At 42.2% G+C, this 19,315-nt stretch overlaps 1 protein-coding gene across 1 annotated transcript; it reads right to left on the minus strand.

Annotated features, from left to right (window-relative positions):
- Positions 1–2,559: 2,559 nt before the first annotated feature.
- On the minus strand, positions 2,560–17,100 carry Elp1 (elongator complex protein 1). Its single transcript, XM_080273731.1, has 3 exons — positions 16,937–17,100; positions 12,597–12,761; positions 2,560–6,400 (listed from the first exon to the last, which is right to left on the minus strand). Exons 1-3 carry the CDS (start codon positions 17,066–17,068, stop codon positions 2,576–2,578), a joined length of 4,122 nt encoding a protein of 1,373 aa, XP_080129857.1. The 5' UTR covers positions 17,069–17,100; the 3' UTR covers positions 2,560–2,575.
- Positions 17,101–19,315: the final 2,215 nt, after the last annotated feature.

Below are 19,315 nucleotides of genomic sequence, written 5' to 3' on the forward strand. Positions count from 1 at the left end.
GTGGTGAAGGTGCACTTGAAGCATATACAGTAATCCAGTGTTGCTCTTCACTTAATCCTTTGCATTGTGAATTATAATTGTTTAACACTGCACATTCTGTTCCTGCGCCACACCAGTGTTGCACTCTGCACTTAATCTTTTGCACTCTGAATTCTAATTTCTTAATGCTGCACAACCCTGTAAATTCCCATGTGGTCTAGTGGCGAGGTATTGCAGTTTATTCACTGTTTTTTCACAAAAACAAGCATGTGGGCAGCCATGGTGATGAGCATGCAGTCACGATGTAGGTAAGCGGGAAATGAAGAGGGTGCAAGAGAGCTCTACAAGTAGTGGATGTAGCCGGAATTACGGGCCAAAACACAGCTGTTTGTCACCACGCGGCAAATTCAGCGTAGGAATGAACACTCCCCCCCCCCCCCCAAGCCCAAAATGTCTGGGACTTGGGCATCCAGGTCTTAAAGAGATTACTACTAATACTACAACTACTACTACTATTACAACTACCACTACTACAACTACTACTACTACTACCACCACCACTACTACAAATAATACCACTACTACTACAACTGCCTCTACTACCGCTACTACCGAAAAAAAAAAAAAAAAATAGTTATACATGTACTGTCCATAATCGAAAATACTGTATTCTCCACTATAACAATTTTTTCCCCGTGGTTTAGACTTTTTCTATCATAATAAATATACTGTACACACAAAAATTTTCAATAAAAAATGAGGCGCTAATTTCATCATGAAACAAACTTTCTTTTACCATTATTCACGTAGACAGACAGACTGGTGGCGCGAGGCACCATGTTTACTCCTCCCTTCTCCCTTTCTCCACTCCATTATATTTTCCACTATAAAATTTATTTCCTGTGATGTGTACTTTTTAATCATAACAAACATACACACAGGGAAACTTTCAATAAAAAATAAGGCACTGATTTCATCATGAAACAAACTTTCTGCTTCCATTATTCACATAAATAGAGAGGGATGGCGCGAGCCTGGATACACCTCATTTCCTCCTCCCTTCTCTCTCCCTCCACTCCCTACCTCCTCTTCCTCTCCTTATCCTTGCCAATATCTCCCTCTCCAGGATCATCAATACCCTCTGAACCATTCCCATCATCGGAAATGGCAGATGAACGTACAGGGGGAAATGACGGGTGCACAGTGGAGTCATGTCCTCCATCCTCCTCACATGATGCATAAATATCAACACTCATGGCATTTGCTTTCCTGAGAGGAAGAGTCACTTTCTTCACTCACAATTGGCAATAATGTCACCTCAAGTTCTCTCCCCATTGCACTATCACTATATCCTTTTCTTTTCTGGCCTTTGTACTTCATCGGTGTTGGAGTCGGCAGCTGCGGGTGCTCAGCGAAGGATCCGGACACAGGGAAAACTTTTTGTGTAGGTCTATCCATTACGATGGTATGCAGGTGACTGGAGTATGACTCAGATGCGTGCAGGAGGGTTGCCAGTGACTGCATGTGGTGGAAATAACCAACTGAATATTCAAACAATGTCCTGAAACACTAGGTCACGTATAAGTGTCACCCAGACGGCCCCGGGAGGACATGCAAACATGGCACCCAGACAGGATGGGTTAAACCCCTTGTGAATAAGGCCCCAAGTATATTACTGTATTTATGACTACTGTGCTATTATCCACATGATTACTATTCATATACCAGATGGCCTACATTAAGTCTTCATTATTTTAACCTTTTTATGCTCTTAACTGCAACTAATTCCTAAGTAAATTTGGAGAGCCTACATATTAAAGTTCCAATCCTACATAGACAACAGCTTTGCCAATTTCCACCACCTTATACAGCTGATGTGTTTCCATCTTACAGAACTGGGACACTCGCACAACTTTAATATTAAGTTGTGGTTACATGAAGGGTGGTAGGTGGGGGCACTCGCCATCCACTTACTTGATGCAGTGCTGCTCTTGGGTGTCTGCCCTTTCCTCTCCTCCATCCTTCTCTTCTTCCATCCTCTTCTGTCTTTCCTTCATTCTTTCTTCATCTCTCTGTCTATGAGTGACTTTACACTCCCTCTTCTGTCTTCCTTTCCTTCATTCTTTCCTCTTCCTTCTGCCTGTGGGTGACTCTACACTGAGTGACAAGCCAAATGGTTTCCTGTACCAGGAAACCATTTGCTACGCTAGGTGGTAACCACATAACCAGATTTTGGTGCTTGGTGGTTTGGTGGGTAATTACGCACTCCAATCGGATTGAGCTGATGAAGGTTTACATCCAAGGGATGGTTAGGGGCTACTGCTCACTTACTACCACTCAGGGATGAGTGAGGCTCTTCACTCTTATCTTAAATGTCAGGACCAACTTGCCTAGCCCCGGGATCCTACGCTCCTCATGGGGCAAAGCAGGATTGGGTGGTGGATGGATGGGTTGCATGAAACTTGATGAGCCTTAGTTAAAAGCCTCCTTAGTTACTATTCAAATCAATCTTCAAATCTCACTACACCTGGCCATCAAATGAGCTAAAAGGAGTTAGGGATCTTTGTTAGGTTAAATACATTAGAGAACAGTGCTCCTATCTTATGTCTTTCAATATCTGTAAGCTCCAGTTGGGTGTCCTGGAGGGCAGAGGGGGAGGAGGATGTCTGAGGTGAGGTTCTAGTTCTTTCATTCTCAGAGATATGAGTGAGTTGCCTTCATCAGTTCCACCTCCTCGTAACCTGCTCATAGCTCCCTCTGTTGTCAACTCAGGTCCAAATTCAACCTCCCCAGTGGAAACTGTCATTGGCCAAACTTCATTTTTCTTACTTTCCATCAGTGATAACAGTTCAGCATAACTTTTTTGGAGAATAAGAGCCTCTTGATCTGAACCAAAAGTAACAAGCATAGTGCTAAGGGAAGAAATGCCTCCTGCCATGTTATATACAGAAACAAACATCTCGTGAAGAGCTGCAACCAAACCCACATCCTCATAAGCACTCCCTTCTTTTGTGCTGTACTTCTTTCTCTCCAACTTCCTCTTGTTCTTGATGGAGCGGTAAGTTTTAATTGAACTTCCCTGAGTAGATGTGAGTGTTCTTGAGAAAGACATTCCTGCCACAGTACTTGTGTCAGAATAGAGATCAGAGTCAAGCTGACCCTCTGTATTCCCATCCAAGAAATCGAGGTGTTCCTTCAGCTTAGTTTCTCGTACAGTGGCCAGTCTTGAGGTAAACTGAGTAATTTTGTCAATTATTCTCTCAATGTCTCCGATGATCACTTCAAAGTGCTCAGAAATGCCAGGTTTGATATGGGTGTCTATCAAGTCTTTACGTTTGTGCTTGTATGCCACTCTGAGTGCCTCCTCCCATTCACTGGCTTTAACTAGACAATCCAATGCCTCCTCCTCATTTTTCAGATAATTTTCATACATCCATGCAGCATCTTTAAACTGGCTCTTATCCTTTAATGATTTCACAAGTTCCACACACAAATTTTGCATCATTACAGCATCAAAGGTCAGCTGTTCAGCAACAACAAGTACCATTCTCCACATAGCAGCTTGTTTGTAAGCATTTAAGGCCTTTTCAAGTTTATTTGCTCTTGAAAACATCAATGCAGCCTCACTGAAGTAGTTTTTAGATAAGAGATAATCTCCATAGTTTTCACACACTAGTTTTGCCATACCTGAAGAAGCTGGGAAAACAAGTAAGGCATCTTTGTATAGCTTTTCTCTAATGATCAGGTCAAGACATTCTTCCTCATACTCATCAGTTTCCTTAAGACATTCCAATGCCTTTTTAAACTGCCTAAGATGGACATTAATTCTGAATTTCCTGTACTGTTCATCCAGTAATCTGAGTTCATTCAGAAAAGGTAGGTATTCTTTTGGATCTTTCTGAGATTTTTCAGCAACCATCATTACTAGATCAAAATCATACGTTCCTAAGGCAACATTGTATAGTTCATTTACATCAGATATATAGAGCAAATGTCTCAATCCTACATCAGCAGAAACACTGAAATTTTTATTCTGTGCATCCTTCATGTCTTTGATTTTTTTAAGGGCTTTGTCCATCTGGCTGGGTATCATCTTAACAAATGAAGTTAAGAGTGGAAGAAGATAGTCCTCCTCACTGACTGATATCATTGCCTCTCGCACAGCCTTACAGACTGTTTCAACCTTGTTTCCTGAAGCATGATTCATATCATTATTCTGACCTGTAGCATGAATTGTATTATTTTGACATTCACCAAATCTATAATTAAAGGAGTACATGGTGCTTTTACTATCTCTCTCATTAAGGTTGGCAAGAAACAGATCTATCCACTGAGGGTTCCTGACATCTTCAACAAAGTGCTTAACATGCACTAAAAACTCAGAAGGATTATGATCATACAACAGGTTCAAGTCAATACGCTGCTTTCTCATCACATCAACTGCCTGGTGGTACTTGAGCTCGTTCAGGAGCTGCTTTACCATATGCACTGCTAGAGCTCTTGGACTAATGACCTCTAAACTACCACGAGGCATTTGCAAAACAACCCTTGTATCCTGAGACATAGCTGTCACAATCCTAGCTCCTCTTTCTACCTTGCGTGATCCCACAAAATCATTCTCATCGGATTTGCTTTCAGCCAGCTTTTTAAGTGCAGTCATCACTAACGGAACTATCTGAAGCTTGTGATCTGTTGTAGTAGCAAGTAAGAAGTCATTATGGATGTGAAACGATGTGCAATTGGGAAAAAGCTGATAGTTTCCCAAATATAAGCGGTTCCATGAAGACAAGCCAAGGGGTACAAACTGAGATCCATCATCAACTGAGCAGAATTGTACCCTCCTGCAAAAGCTTGGGAATATTAATTCATTTCCATCAACCATGTAAGGTTCAACAAGCTGTGTGATCAGGTCAAATTTGAGGACTGCTCCAGACGTCAGCTGAAGTGCCACAAATGAAGTATTGGGAGCTGTAGCTACACTGATAACTGAGCTTTCTATGGGAACCAGTGCCTTCACTCTTACCTTTCCTGCCTCTGTTCCCACACCCTGCATCTCAAGCACCATAATAAAGCTATCATTTTCCTCACTGTAACAAGCTAGGAGCGTATTCTTTGCTGCCCAAGTCCAGTTATAGAGATGTCTAAAATCAGTAATGCTGTGTGCACTGTCAAGGTCACACACAAGCTTGTGTTGAGCTGCTACTCTATGCACTTTAATATTAACAGTGAACCCATTCCCTCCAGCACCTGTTATCATGACTTTACATCCATAGTCATCCAGGAGATCATTCATATGAGCCTGGGTGAGGAAAGTGAGTGTGTTAGCACCATGGAACACACATATATTATTAGTATTACAACCTGGAGACTCACATCCTTCCAAAAACCCGGAATCCTCCACATCAAGAGAGTTTTCTGGGGAAGGATCACAGTTTTTGTCAGGAGCAAACATCACACAATTAACTGGCTCAGGGAAGGTTACCTCATAAGCTGACATTGGTGGGGGTATTATGGTCTGCCTGAATGGAGTAACGTTAACCTTTCTGCCATCAATAACAGCTACACAGGAGAGATCATGAATAACGGTGCCACAGGAGATGTCTGTACTAAATAACCAATTAAAGCAATGGAAGTGAGAAGTTGTTAGCACATACATCAGAAATGGGTTCTCACTGTCCCAGCTCACATGGACTACTTCTGTAAATGTCAGTTCTTGCTTGAGATACCAGTGGTAATTAGATGTTGTCCACAACTGAATAATATTTTCAGCAATGTTACCTCCACTGTAAGCTGGAAGAGGTTGAATCCAAAGCAACAGAACACTGGAGTCTTGATTCCACATTAATTCTTTTATAAAAACATCACTCGACTTGAATGGTACAGTAAATTCTTCATGCTTGAGTCCATTTTTTTCAAAAAATATTACATCCAGCTTGTGAGGCTGCCTCTGGGAAGAAGCAATGAGACTTCCCGAAGGTTTCCACGATAAGGGTTGCTCTAGACTCTGAAGCTGTTCACTGGTGGCCTGTAAAACACCATCGCGTCTAATCACCTTCAAGCAACGACTAAGGGTATCACTTCGGATGTAACTCACAACAAACATCTGGCCATCTCCACGCCAACTTATCCTGGGTTTGCGGTCATCCCAACTTGACACTTCACTAACAGAAACTTCATCAGCCCTTTTAGCTACTGCCTTCCCTGCAGAACCATGGAACTGTGTCTCCTTCTTTCCCCATCCTACATTAACAAACTTATTCTCACCAAAATCCTGCAGGTCTAGCGACATTTCTGTTACTGGGTCAAAGTCTGCAGTCATGATCATTAGCTTGTTTTCCCCTGTCACCAGCACCAGCAACTCCTGGTCTGGACTCCAACAAGCTGCAAGAATCCCTGCATGCACACTTCCTGCAGTCTCAATCTGAAAGAAATAATAATAATAATCTATCTATCTAATAATAATAATAATAATAATAATAATCCATCCATCATCCAATCCTACTCTGCCCCATGAGGAGCGTAGAAGCCCGGGGCTAGGCAGTTGGTCCCGACATTTAAGACGATGGTGACCAGCCTCACTCATCCCTGAGTGGTATTACATGAGCAATCAACCCCAACCATCCCTTGGATATAAACCTTCACCGACTCAATCCGATTGGAGCGCAATAATTACCCACTAAAACCACCAGGCGCCAAAATCTGGTTATATGGTTACCACCCAGCATAGTAAATGCCTTCCTGGTGTAAAGGAAACCATTTGGCTTGTCACTCAGTGTAGAGTCATCCACAGGCTGAAGGAAGAGGAAAGAATGAAGGAAAGAAAGTCAGAAGAGGGAGTGTAGTCACCCGTAGGCAGAAGGACAAGGAAAGAATGAAGGAAAGAAAGACAGAAGAGAAAGGAGGGAATGAAGGATGGAGAGGAAAGGGCAGACACCCGAGAGCAGCACGTATTAATAACAATAATAATAATAATAATACAGTAAACTCTTGCTATAATGGACCCGGTATGCTGGATACCGGATTTACTGGACAGAATGAAAGCCACAGAGGCTATACCAAACGGTGTTCGTTAAATGGGACACATCATGCTGTCCTTCTGGAAATCAAGCAGCCCAACAAAATTTTTTTCGGCTATAATGTACAATATCGTTAAATGTGGTGCATTACACGGCCCTTATGAACTGCTCCCCGTGCATGGGGTGACTCAGAATGCAGTTACCATGATTGGCGGCAATATTTCCCATCCACTTGGGCTAGGCTGGATATCTGCAAGAGGAATTTCACATCAAGACTGGCCAGTTTCTTGTTTCTGATGTTAATGTCTTTTATTTTCATATTAAGGTCACCAGAGTGTTTGAGATGTGCCATACTTATTGCTCCAAGTTTAGCAGAAAGCATTTTGGCTAGCCTTCCAGCCAGAAGGTGTGGTGCACTGCCAATTCCCGAAGTGATTGATCGCATGGGAATGCCAGGCTTGTGTGTTTTAGGGAGACCACACATCATGGCAGGCCGTGGGTTGCTGCATATGATGTCCATCCCCCTTTGGTGACCTTTTCAGTGTGACACTAACATGGAGAGTAGGCCAGCATGCTCTCCCAAACACTTTTCTTTATTGCATACACTACTCTATATCTGCTTTACATACCACACAATGTATCCTGCTATGTCAAGGGTTGATGCCAGCAAGGGCATGTGCCCAGAAAACTTTGTCCCCCCTACCTAGTGGCACAATGCGGGCTCTGCTGGTGTAGTTTTTGGGACCGAGATGGGATGGGACTCAGATCTGTGCCAAAGGGTACAGGGCATTTCAGTTCCCTAGGTGCTGTTTCTGCTCAATAGAGGGGGGCCCGAACCCAGGAGTAGTGCCTCAGAAGGCTGCCCTATCAGTGGATGTATAATGAAGGGGCAGTTACAGTTACACTTAGAGGGTGTCCCTGTAGCAGTCCTGGCAGGATGTCCCAAGGCGACTGTCACAGCTGGTGGGCTATGGGTCCCAGGTCCTATGCATAGACTTGGGATCATGCAGGTGGGTAGGGTCTGTGGTCTTTCTCTCCCCTTTATTTTACTTTTACTGATTAAAACAAGAAATGAGAAAAATCAAAGCAAGCCTGAGGTAACTAAATCACCCAAGGGGATCAGAGCTGCAGCATGGAATGTGGGTAGTTTGATGGGTAGAGTGATGGAAGTCCTTAAATCTATGTGCAGGAGGTGGGTGGATATTGGTTGTGTACAGGAAGTTGGGTATAAGGGAGGTTCACCCAGAATGAGAGCTGGGAGGGACTGTTGGTATAAGTTATTTTGGCTGGGAGGTGCAGACAGAGATGGTGTGTGGGTGTGCCAGGTAAGGAAAAATGGGTGGAATATGTCATGAATATAATGAGAGAGAATGAAAGGATTATTGCAACAAAAATTTTGCTCATAAGGGTCACTCTTTCATTGATATCGCCAAATGTTCCACAAGCTGGCTTGGACAGTTTCTGGGATGATCTGATACGAGTGGTAAGTGGTATGGCGGATAATGAGATTGTAGTTTTGGGAGGAGACTTAAATGGTCATATGGATGCAGCAGCTCAAGGATATGAAGAGGTACATGGGGGATGTGCATATTGTACAAGGAATCTGGAAGGGAAATGGATACCTGAATTTGGGGAGGCAGTGAACATGATTGCGCAACACACACTTCAGGAAAAGAGAAAGTAGGTTGATTACCTGAGTTCCTGAGTAGTAGTTCAGGACTGAAGTCCTGGGCCATGATGATGCGCCACCCTGAGTAGTTCCTCGTTCTGGTTTGATGTAGCAGGCTGTTGCCATCAGACATTTGGTAGTAGTGTGGTAGCAAGGGTCTGTCAGGTATTGTTCTTAGGAATTTGTCCAATCTGGTTTTGAAGCTTAAGAGAGTTCCTGTGTGTTATAGTTGCTGGGGAAGACAATTACCTGTATATATCCTTGGACCGTGCACAACCAGTGCAGTCTCCTTCAAGGTTTGTAAACTCCCCCATGTCCTTGCTAAACGTGGAACAGTGCACAATTTTCCTCTTCTTCTGCTGTATGTTGTTCTGATTTCATCTTCATTTTCCAGATTTGGTTCCAGTTTATTATCTTCCACATGTATATTACCACATACCTCTCCCTTTTTCTCTCCAGTGAGTACATGTTTGGATGTTGCAGTCTGTCCCAGTGGTCCATGTTGTTCAGTCCTTCGATTTGGGCCGTGTGTGTTTGTTGCACTGCCTCCAGTTTTCTAATTTGGCCAGTGTTTATGGAACTCCAGAGCTGGCAGCAGTATTCAACCAATGGTAATATCAGGGCATTGTGTAACGTTATTAACGCATGTGGTTCTCTTGTTTTAAATGTTCTAAAAATCCATTCCATATTCTTCCTGGCCTTTGCTACAATATTATCAATATGTCGAACAAAGCTAACATCATCGCTTTTTGTTATTCCCAGATCTCACAACTGGTTGCTCTGGATTATGACTCCTTCTTCCAGTGTTATATAGCACTTGTCTGCCACTTCCTGTTTCGGGTGTCGATATCACAGTAACTCGAATTTCGAGTTGTTGAATACCATATTACAGTATTTATTTCTGCCCAATTATATATCGTCTTAGGGTCATCTTGTATTCTATTATAATCATCGTCACTTCTCAGAATGCCCAGGAGTTGAGTGTCATCTGCGAATGAGGATGTTTTACAGTACTGTATACTCTGGTCAATATCGCTGATATACTGTAAATCAGGTAAGGCAAGGGGCCAACCACCGACCCCTGTGCCACTCCACTTTTTACTTCTGACTTCCTGGATTCGCCTCCTTCAACCACTACCGATTGACTTCTATTGATAAAAAAGTTCTCAGTAAACTTGTGCATCTTACCTCTGATCCCAATATGTTCTAGTTTTTGCAATATGATCGAGTGATCAACCTTGTCAAAGGCTTTTGAAAAGTCCAGACAGATGACGTCTGCCCCATTTCCATCTTCCAAAGCACTCAAGACATCCATCCTGTGTTGAAGAATCTGCGACAAGCACAATCTTCCACTTCTAAATCCATGTTGTCCCTTGTTACAGAGCGATTGTTCCTACAGATATATGGCTAGTTGTATGACAACTACCCTCTCGAATATTTTAATTACATGTGATATAAGAGCCACCGCTCTATAGTATTTTGGTTCTGTTCTCGGCCCACTTTTATAGATGGGTGAGATTTGGCCCTGTTTTAGAAAGTTAGGTATTTCACCAGTATCCAGTGACTTTCTCCACAGCAAGTGCAGCGACTTGAATATAGTGGAGGCACACTGCCTCATGAATACTGCCAGTATATGATCCGGTCCTGCATCGGCATATGTACTGATTTCTCGTATGGATGTCTCTATATCCAACCTGTCAAACTCTGTATCACTCAACTGTAATTCTGCGGGCAGTGTTGCTGCATACCATTGATTCACTGTACCTAGTTTTGGTGTACTAAATGCAGACACATATTGGTGGTTGAGAGCTTCGCTCATTTTTTGTGGATCATTGGTAAGGTATCCACTGTACTTGAGTGGTCTATGGTTGTACACATGTTCGCCTTTTTCTTGGCATACTTGAAAAAGTATTTTGGGTTCTAGTGAATGGTAGCCACAGCTCTCTGTTCATCAGTTTTGCCTCTTCCTCGTACAACTGCGCGAGACCCCTTTCGATACATGCTAGTTTTTACTTCATCTTATTTTCTTCTTCACTTTCAACTAATCGTTTATTCAGTATTGTCCTCTTCCTCATGAGTATTTTCCTCTCTCTTGGAATTGTGTCATCTCGTGGCTGCCTCTTACTTGGGATATGTGGCATGCATATGTTCAGAAGCTTGTAAGAAAAATACAGTATTCGTACATCTCGGTGCTTGTCTGTCCTTTCATCCCTCTATGCCAATCTGTATTGGATATCTCCTTGTTGATGGTTTTCCAACCTACGTCATCATGGAAAAAATTTAATGACTGGAAGTCTTTTGTGTCCACCGTGAGTTTTTTTGGTTCCCGACTTACTTGCAAAGTTGTTTCAATTATCATAAGCCGGTGATCTGAGATATCTGTCTCTTCGAGCCTTATGTCACTTATAATTTCTTCATCACTGGTGAGGAATATATCCAAACTATTGTTTCTTCTTGTTGCTAAATGCACTATCTCCCTCAGCATTAAGTCTTCCATCATTTTGAACAGCATAGTAACTTGTTATCAATCTTCTGGTGTTTCTCCATATATCGTTGATTCATTCCACTGTATATTTGGCAAACTGAAATCCCCAATGATCACTACTGTAGGTTCGGGATTTCCCAGTTTTCCCACCTCTGCCTCGATAACCCTGATTACTTCTGACATGTTTTCTGTTGAACATCTTGGTGGCCTGTATACAGTAGCTGGTAACATTTTCCATTTCTTGATATACACAATAGCATATTCTGCCTCTCTGTTACAGCCTGCAGCTAGAGTGTGCAACAACAACATAAATAGTAGCCAGATTGACTATTTCCTGGTCAGGAGAGATGACAGGAGGTTGGTGAGGGATGTTAAAGTTACAGGGAGTGAAGAGTGTGCAACAACATAAATTACTATGTGGCATGGTGCTTAAGGAGTGGGTGGTGAAGGAAAATTGGGAAATGCTCCCCTGAGCCAAACTTTATTAGATCATATGGCCCTGTTGGGTGGCAGGAGGGCACTACCCCTCCTGGCATGCCAGATACCGGATGTGGCTCGAACTCATGACTCCCCGGTCCCAAGTCTGACACTCTACCACTAGGCCACCCTGCCCCCAAGAGGGGTAGCAAAGAGGAGGGTCTATGCACCTAGGAGGAAAATATGTGGAGTTGTGGCTAAATAGGGAGCTCTTGAGAGAAGTGTTAATGAAGAGTAGTGCTCTTTCAAGAACAATCTTCCAAGAATTATTGATTCAGTGTGTAGATGGGCAAGGGGCCCTCCAAGACATAAGGTAGCATGGTGGAGGGATGAGAGTGTAGAAGCTGCAGTTATGGGGAAAAGGTTTTTCCAGGAATGGAGAAGGGGTGGTAACAAAGAGGAATACTTGGCAGCCAGGCATAGGGCTAGAAAAGAGGTACATTGCACAGAGCACAATCTGAGTCTTAAGAGACATTTACTAGATAACCTAAATAGCATTGAAAAGAAGAATATGATGTTTACTATAACAAATTGAATGAAGGGGGAAAACAGGGATATCATAGGTGAGCAGTGTATGAACAATAATGGAGGTATGGTAGCGATGAGCAGCTTGGATATTACAGATGCCTGGAGAGAGCTCAATGTCATTGCTAAACTACGCTCCCATCACATTCATGATACAACTGCTACTTGGTGAGCTATTTAAAAAGTTGGGTTTCTTTTTGGACAGACCTATAGTACTGATGATGAAATATAGTACCAGTACATTATAGTCCATTTGATATACTGTTGAAGATCTCTAGCTCTCTTTAGCCCAGATTACAGCAAAATGTAGTCAGACAAGGGATGATCTGACTAATACCCAGGGATACCCATTCCTACCTGATGTCTAAGGTTCACTGGATTTCATGCAATCATAATTTGATATCCAAGCTGTGAGAATAGACCCATCAGATGGACACATTATTACCTCTATAGGCCCCAAGTTAGCAGTGATGACATCCCCCTCCTGGGAGATAACACAGATGGAGTTAGTGGCTGTGATGACATCAGCCTGAATGATTTGTGCAGCTACTGCTTGATAGTCCTCCCAAGACATGCCTGGAAAGCCTCCATCTCCATCACTGTCACTGGTCTGGAAGTGAAAAAATAAAGGTAACTTATCATCATCATCATCATCTTGACCTGTTTTTCAACCCAAGGACGGGGTGAGGTAGGGTATTACAGAAATAAATAAATAAAAGATACCGTTTCTTCCTTCCTCTTATCAAGTCCCCATACTGAGGATGGCCGCTGGACAGAACATGTTTTTGTATGGACAAGTGCAAAAACTATCAAAATACTTCTCAACGTTTGCTGGAAAAGACTTTGGAGAAAGAAATTTATGAATTACAGCCAATCCCACAATACCCCTTTTGGAGCATACAGGACCAAGAACAGGCTACAGTGGTCTTTGTATTCTACTATAGTTTATAAAGGTTCCAACATACTTGCACATGTTGGCCTTGGTCACCTAATGGCAGCTCTCCACACAGCTCTATCTCTGGCAGCCTCTCAGTTCAGTTCCTTATTCTTGAGGTCACACTCCATGAACCTCATCCCAGGACTTTTTTGGTCTGCCTCTGGCAACCCTACCCCTATTGTTCACACTTCTCACCTACACCCACTAGCCATCCTCCATCCTCTCAACATGCCCAAACCATCTCAATTTACCCCTCCTCATCTCAGCACCAATTCATTCAAGTCCCATCCATCTTCTCAGCTCTTCAATTGCAATCATAGCACCCCCGGGCACCATATTCATGGATGCACTACATAACCATCTGATCACTGTCATTTCTGTGCATTTGAGCCTATGAATATCCTCTTCCTCTATTGCCCAGATCTCACTATCATACAACATTACATTCCTAACACATGCTGCACACACAGATCCCTTAGCATGGGGGCAGAGGCCTCTCAGTGTTACAAAAGGTAACAGCTCCCTGAACTTCCTCCAACCACTTCTTACCTTAGCCACAAAGCTAGCTCCAGCTCCACCTCCAGCACAGTTGTTCAGAACATTTAACGATAGAAGACCAACTTTACATGACATAAAATCCTTATGCCACCTCTAGGATCTGAACTGTTGTGTGTAAGCCACGGTATTTTTTGTACCCAAGGGCTCAAGTGCCAGACATCTAAGGAAGATGTTCTCCACTGTTTTTCTCTAAGGCAGCAACAGCCTATTATCTGCTAATAAGTAATAATTTTGGGGCACCTTATACTTCAAAAACAATACTTACTGCATATGCTGGAGGAATGCCTTCACGTGATGGCACTGCTATGACCAGAAGGTGGAGATGCTGGTTATACAAATGTCCTTCAAATCCCTCCCCATCCCACGAAAGGAGGATAATGTACTGCAGAAGAAGGACTTCAAACTGCAGTTCACTGGGCTCATATTTAGATGTGCCAGGGGTTCCACAAGTAACAACAACTGCTTTCTCACTCCTAGGTGCTTTAAACAGCTGAATGAAGTCTAAGTGTGCATATCACATATGAGGTGCTACCCAAAAGTTCCTGAAATTTGACTAAAGGAAAAAAACTTACGTTGTCCAAATCACCACTCTAGCCTTGGGCGTGCAGACATTGTTTCCAGCACTTATCCCACGATCGGAATGCATTCTGGAAGTCTTTGAGCATCAGCCTGTTCAGGATCTTCTGCGATTATTTCCCGGATCTCCTCAATGTAAAATCTTAGTCCTTACAGCTGGATTTTCATTTTCAGAAAGACGAAAAACTCAGCAGGCCAAATCTGGTGAATATCAGGAGATGGGGGACAACTGGCATGTTTTTTTATGCCAAAAACTGCTGAACAACAAGGGCTGTGTGTGCAGGTGCACTGTCATGGTGAAGCATCCATTTGTTTGTAAGCCACTTGTCTGGACGTTTTCACCTCATGTCGCCAGGTAAAAATGCATTGACAAGTTCCAAACGATAGGCTAACTATGTAACAAACATAATGGACTGTCTTTCTGCGATTTCTGCAATCTTTGAGGATGATTGCACGAGCTTTGGACACATTATCAGGACATGAGCTGATGGAAGGGAGACCAGAACATACATCATCATCTGCTGACGATCATCTGTTTTGAAAACTCTTCAGCCAGTCAAAGGTGTGTGCAACCCTCAAAGCAGTCACCAAATGCTTGTTTTAACATTTTATGAGTTTCTGCGGCATTCTTCCTGAGTTTCACACAAAACATGATGCACAGATGTTGCTCTTTCACATCCTCCAATTTTGAGATCACCAAATTCACAAACTAACCCAAACAGAATGATAAACACACACATGCTGTGAACACATCCACCTTGCATAATGCCACTTGACTCACTAACAAATAAAGGGTTCATGCACTGCCACGTAGCATCTACACACTGAACGACAAACAGTTTCTGCCCTGCTTTCAAATTTCGAAACTTTTGGGTAGCACCTCATATTCTTCTTATAAACTATCAAATAAACTCAACAATTTACAGTACCATAACAACAGGAAGGACTGTATTCTGAGTGGCATAGGAGGCTTTGTAACATCTCTTCCTTTGTGATTTATTTTGTACATTACATCTAGCATTCTCTTGAATCTTTATTTTTAACATTCATACTAACAGTCTGCATCAGTGACATTAAAAAAATACTGATGTACAGTATGTGCAGAATAAATTGTTGAGAAAGGTTATAAAATCTCCCAAGTCACTTTCAATATGAACCTCTTACTTTATTGTGACATCACACAATCTCAATATACAGTAATGTATAAATGCTGATATCCACAAGGAAAAGGAAACATAAATGTGCTCTAAATATTTCATATTTCCTTTTCCTAGAGGATATCAGCATATCTGTGAATCGTGTTAAGTGATTTAATTGCATAATGTATGTATATATATCCATCCATCATCCAATCCTACATTGCCCCATGAGGAGTGTAGAAGCCCAGGGCTAGGCAGTTGGTCCCGACATTTAAGATGAGAGTGACCAGCCTCACTCATCCCTGAGTGGCATTACATTAGCAATCAACCCCAACCACCTCTTGGATATAAACCTTCACCAGCTCAATCCGATTGGAGCGCAATAATTACCCACTAAACCACCAGGCGCCAAAATTTGGTCATATGGGTACCACCCAGCATAGTAAATGGTTTCCTGGTGTACAGGAAACCATTTGGCCTGTCACTCACTGTAGAGTCACCCACAGGCAGAAGGAAGAGGAAAGAATGAAGGAAAGACAGAAGAGGGAGTGTAAAGTTACCCGTAGGCAGAAGGACATGGAAAGAATGAAGGAAAGGAAGACAGAAGAGGATGGAATGAAAGAAGGATGGAGGAGAGGAAAGGGCAGACACCCAACAGCAGCACTACATCAAATGAGTGGATGGTGAAAGCCCCACCTACAATAAATATACAGTACCAGTATATACATATATATATATATATATATATATATATATATATATATATATATACAGTAATCACTCCAATATCCGACGTAATAGAGCCATAGGTAGGTCCGGATACTGGTTCTGTCCGGATATTGGGCCCCAGCTTATGGACTTGTACTTATGGACCCTAACTCAGAGAAACACCTATACAACTCCCTCTGGACATGCATAGCACCTATTTAAGACCCAAATCACACCAATAAGGCACATAAATGACTGAAATAAACGCAAAAGAAACATAAAATGAGGGTTTAGAAGTAGGTTCATACAATAATAAACATTCTGGTGACTGGCTCCTGGACTGGTACTTATGGACCCTAACCTAGCCTAACTCAGAAAAACACCTTCCTACTGCACATGCATAGCTCCTAACATCCTATTCACACCAATAAAGGACATTAAAGAGTGAAATGAGATAAGTATAGTATGGAAAAAAGTACAGTATGAAACATTCTTATGTCCGGATAGTGGGGATGTTCGAATATTGGGTGTCCGGATATTAGAGTGATTACTGTATATATATATATATATATATATATATATATATATATATATATATATATACTGTATATTTACGGTATTCACTTACTTTCATTCTATCAATCGAAATCTGAAAGGGGTGGCTAAAAAGAAATTGTCTACATGTCACCCTATACTTCACCATCAGGTTACATTTCTTCTAACTCATACCACCCCCATTTATACTGTATATCCCTCCATCTTATCCTTGGTCTCCCCTTCCCCCTCCAACTCAAATACACTCTCCTAATCAATCTTTCATTCTCCACTCTTTCCACGTGGCCAACTACCTCAAGGTACAGTACTTACATTACTAAGCGTCTGAATGCCTTCTGAGTTGACATGATAGATTATCTGAGTCACCGGGTCCACACACAGCTGACCAGGGGCTCTCAGACTTGCAGTGTGTCTGCTGTGCTCACTAAGTACTAGATTTCTCATGGTTGCAGTAATGTTACGTTGATGCTCAGTTCATGATCTGAAGAAACACATTTTATTATTACTTCTTCATACTTGGAGAAGACATTATGTGGATTACTGTGAGAGATAAAAGAAAACTATACTGCACTGTAATGCTGTTGAGGGAAAAAAAAAAAAAAAAAAAAAAGTAAAATATATGAGATCCACTGTATACCTGCACAGTCTGAAGACACAAACTTTACAGAACGGAATTATAAAGATTTACGGTCTTGAGGTGCTGGAGAGGGATGCTCTCATGTAATGGTGCCATATAACCAGATGGCTCCAATGCCTGGTTATGCAAAACAGCTTTCAATTCCCTTCCTGTCTCCTACAAGGAGGAAGGTGGACTGCACAAAATGGGTAACTTTGGCCTACAGTCTACCAAGTTCAAAATTATAATGAACTGCAGGTCAGAACCAATAATAACACCTAACTGGAGATTATACGAGTAACTTGGGGGTAATTTTCTCATTGCCATATTTGACTTAGCAATGACTATTTTTTTTTTGTGTGTGTGTGTGTGATTCATTTTATTTACAAGTGTGGGTGGTAACCATCTAACCAACCCATATGTGTTCCCTACGTGTCAACAATGGTCTGGCAGAGACTTAGGGTCCGTTCCCGTAAAACAACTAACTCAAATAGCCATCCCTTACGGGATAAAGTATCTGGCTATAGACAGAGATAGATTTGATTTTTACCCTCATTTCCATCTGAAATGGCCAGTTTTTGAGATATGGCCCCCACTTCTAAGCTGTACATCTAACCCTATCCACTCATACGCTGATGACTCCACCCTTCACCTTTCCATTCAGTTCCCGCAACGTCCATCTCAGCAGTTACTTCAACAAACAAGGGATGAGGCTATGGCACACCTAATGTCTGACTTGGCTCAGATCTCTGACTGGGGTAAAATAATCTGGTTGTTTTTAATGCATCAAAGACTCAGTTTTTACACCTATCAACCCGACGAAATCTTCCACAGGTATACCCACTCATGTTTAATAGTATTCAGCTTAATCCTGCATCATCCCTGAACATGCTTGGGGTTTCATTTACTTGGGACTTATCTTGGAAAGATCATATTACATCTCTTGTAAACTCTGCTACCAAGAGATTAGGTGTGCTAAGCCGACTCCATAGCTTCTTTACCCCTGCACAACTGTTGCCTCTATACAGATGTTTTATCCGCCCCTGTGTGGAGAACAACTCTCATGTGTGGGGAGGCTCCCCACATACAGCTCTTCTCAACAGGGTGGAGTCAAAGGCTTTTCGTCTCATTAACTCTCCTCCTCTTACCAACTCCATTCAACCTCTGTCTCTTCACAGCACTGTTGCATCTTTATCGCTTTTCTATCGCTACTTCAATGGTCACTGCTCCTCTGAACTGTCCGCATGCATTCCTCCACCTCCACGACAGGCGCGTAGCACCCGTCTAGCAGCAAACTCTCATCCCGTTTCTGTCCAACTCTCTAATGCAAGAGTTAACCGTTACTCCCAGTCCTTCATTTATGCAACAGGTCAACTCTGGAACTGTCTCCCTCTGTCTGTATTTCCTGCTTCCTATGATATCCAGTCTATCAAACGCAGTGTGTCCAGGCATCTCGAAATGATCGCATCTTGAATTTGGCTCTCTCTTATATTTTGTTTTTCTCTTGGAAGGAGCAATTTTGCGGGCTCGCGGCCCTTGGTTCCCTCTTCCTCACAAAAAAAAAAAAAAAAAAAAAAAAAAAAAAAAAAGAAATGTGAATGCACGACATTTTAGGTGTTAACCTACCCTGATGCCGCTGAACCTAACCCAGACCACAAGAATTCAAGCCTGACCAAAACAAATCTCAACTTTACCATAGTTATCAGCCTCACATTCCTGGGAAAAAAAAAAAAAAAAAAAAAAAAAAAAAAAACAAGGGCAGAAATGGGAGAGTGTCAGTTACTTGCAAAGAGGCCATGGTGAAACTAAATTGCCAAACAGTAACATGGCTGGTGACTGGCTTGAGTAAATGACGTGACTCATTTTGGATGACAACTGGCTAAATTATGCAATGTTACATCTCCAATATTACTTATTTCTGATGAAAGTGTCATAGAAGAGAAGGTGTTTGCACAGATAATATCTAACTACTGTACAGGACACCAGTAAGATAACCAGACCAATTATGGGGGAAAAGAAGAACCGTTCAGTGGGTTTGAGCGCTCTGCTCTGGCTGAAGGGCCAGAGGCTCAAGT

This window comes from Coenobita brevimanus, chromosome 55, assembly GCF_032717465.1.
Source record: "Coenobita brevimanus isolate Jiangsu-jjx chromosome 55, ASM3271746v2, whole genome shotgun sequence".
Lineage (NCBI taxonomy): Eukaryota > Metazoa > Arthropoda > Malacostraca > Decapoda > Coenobitidae > Coenobita > Coenobita brevimanus.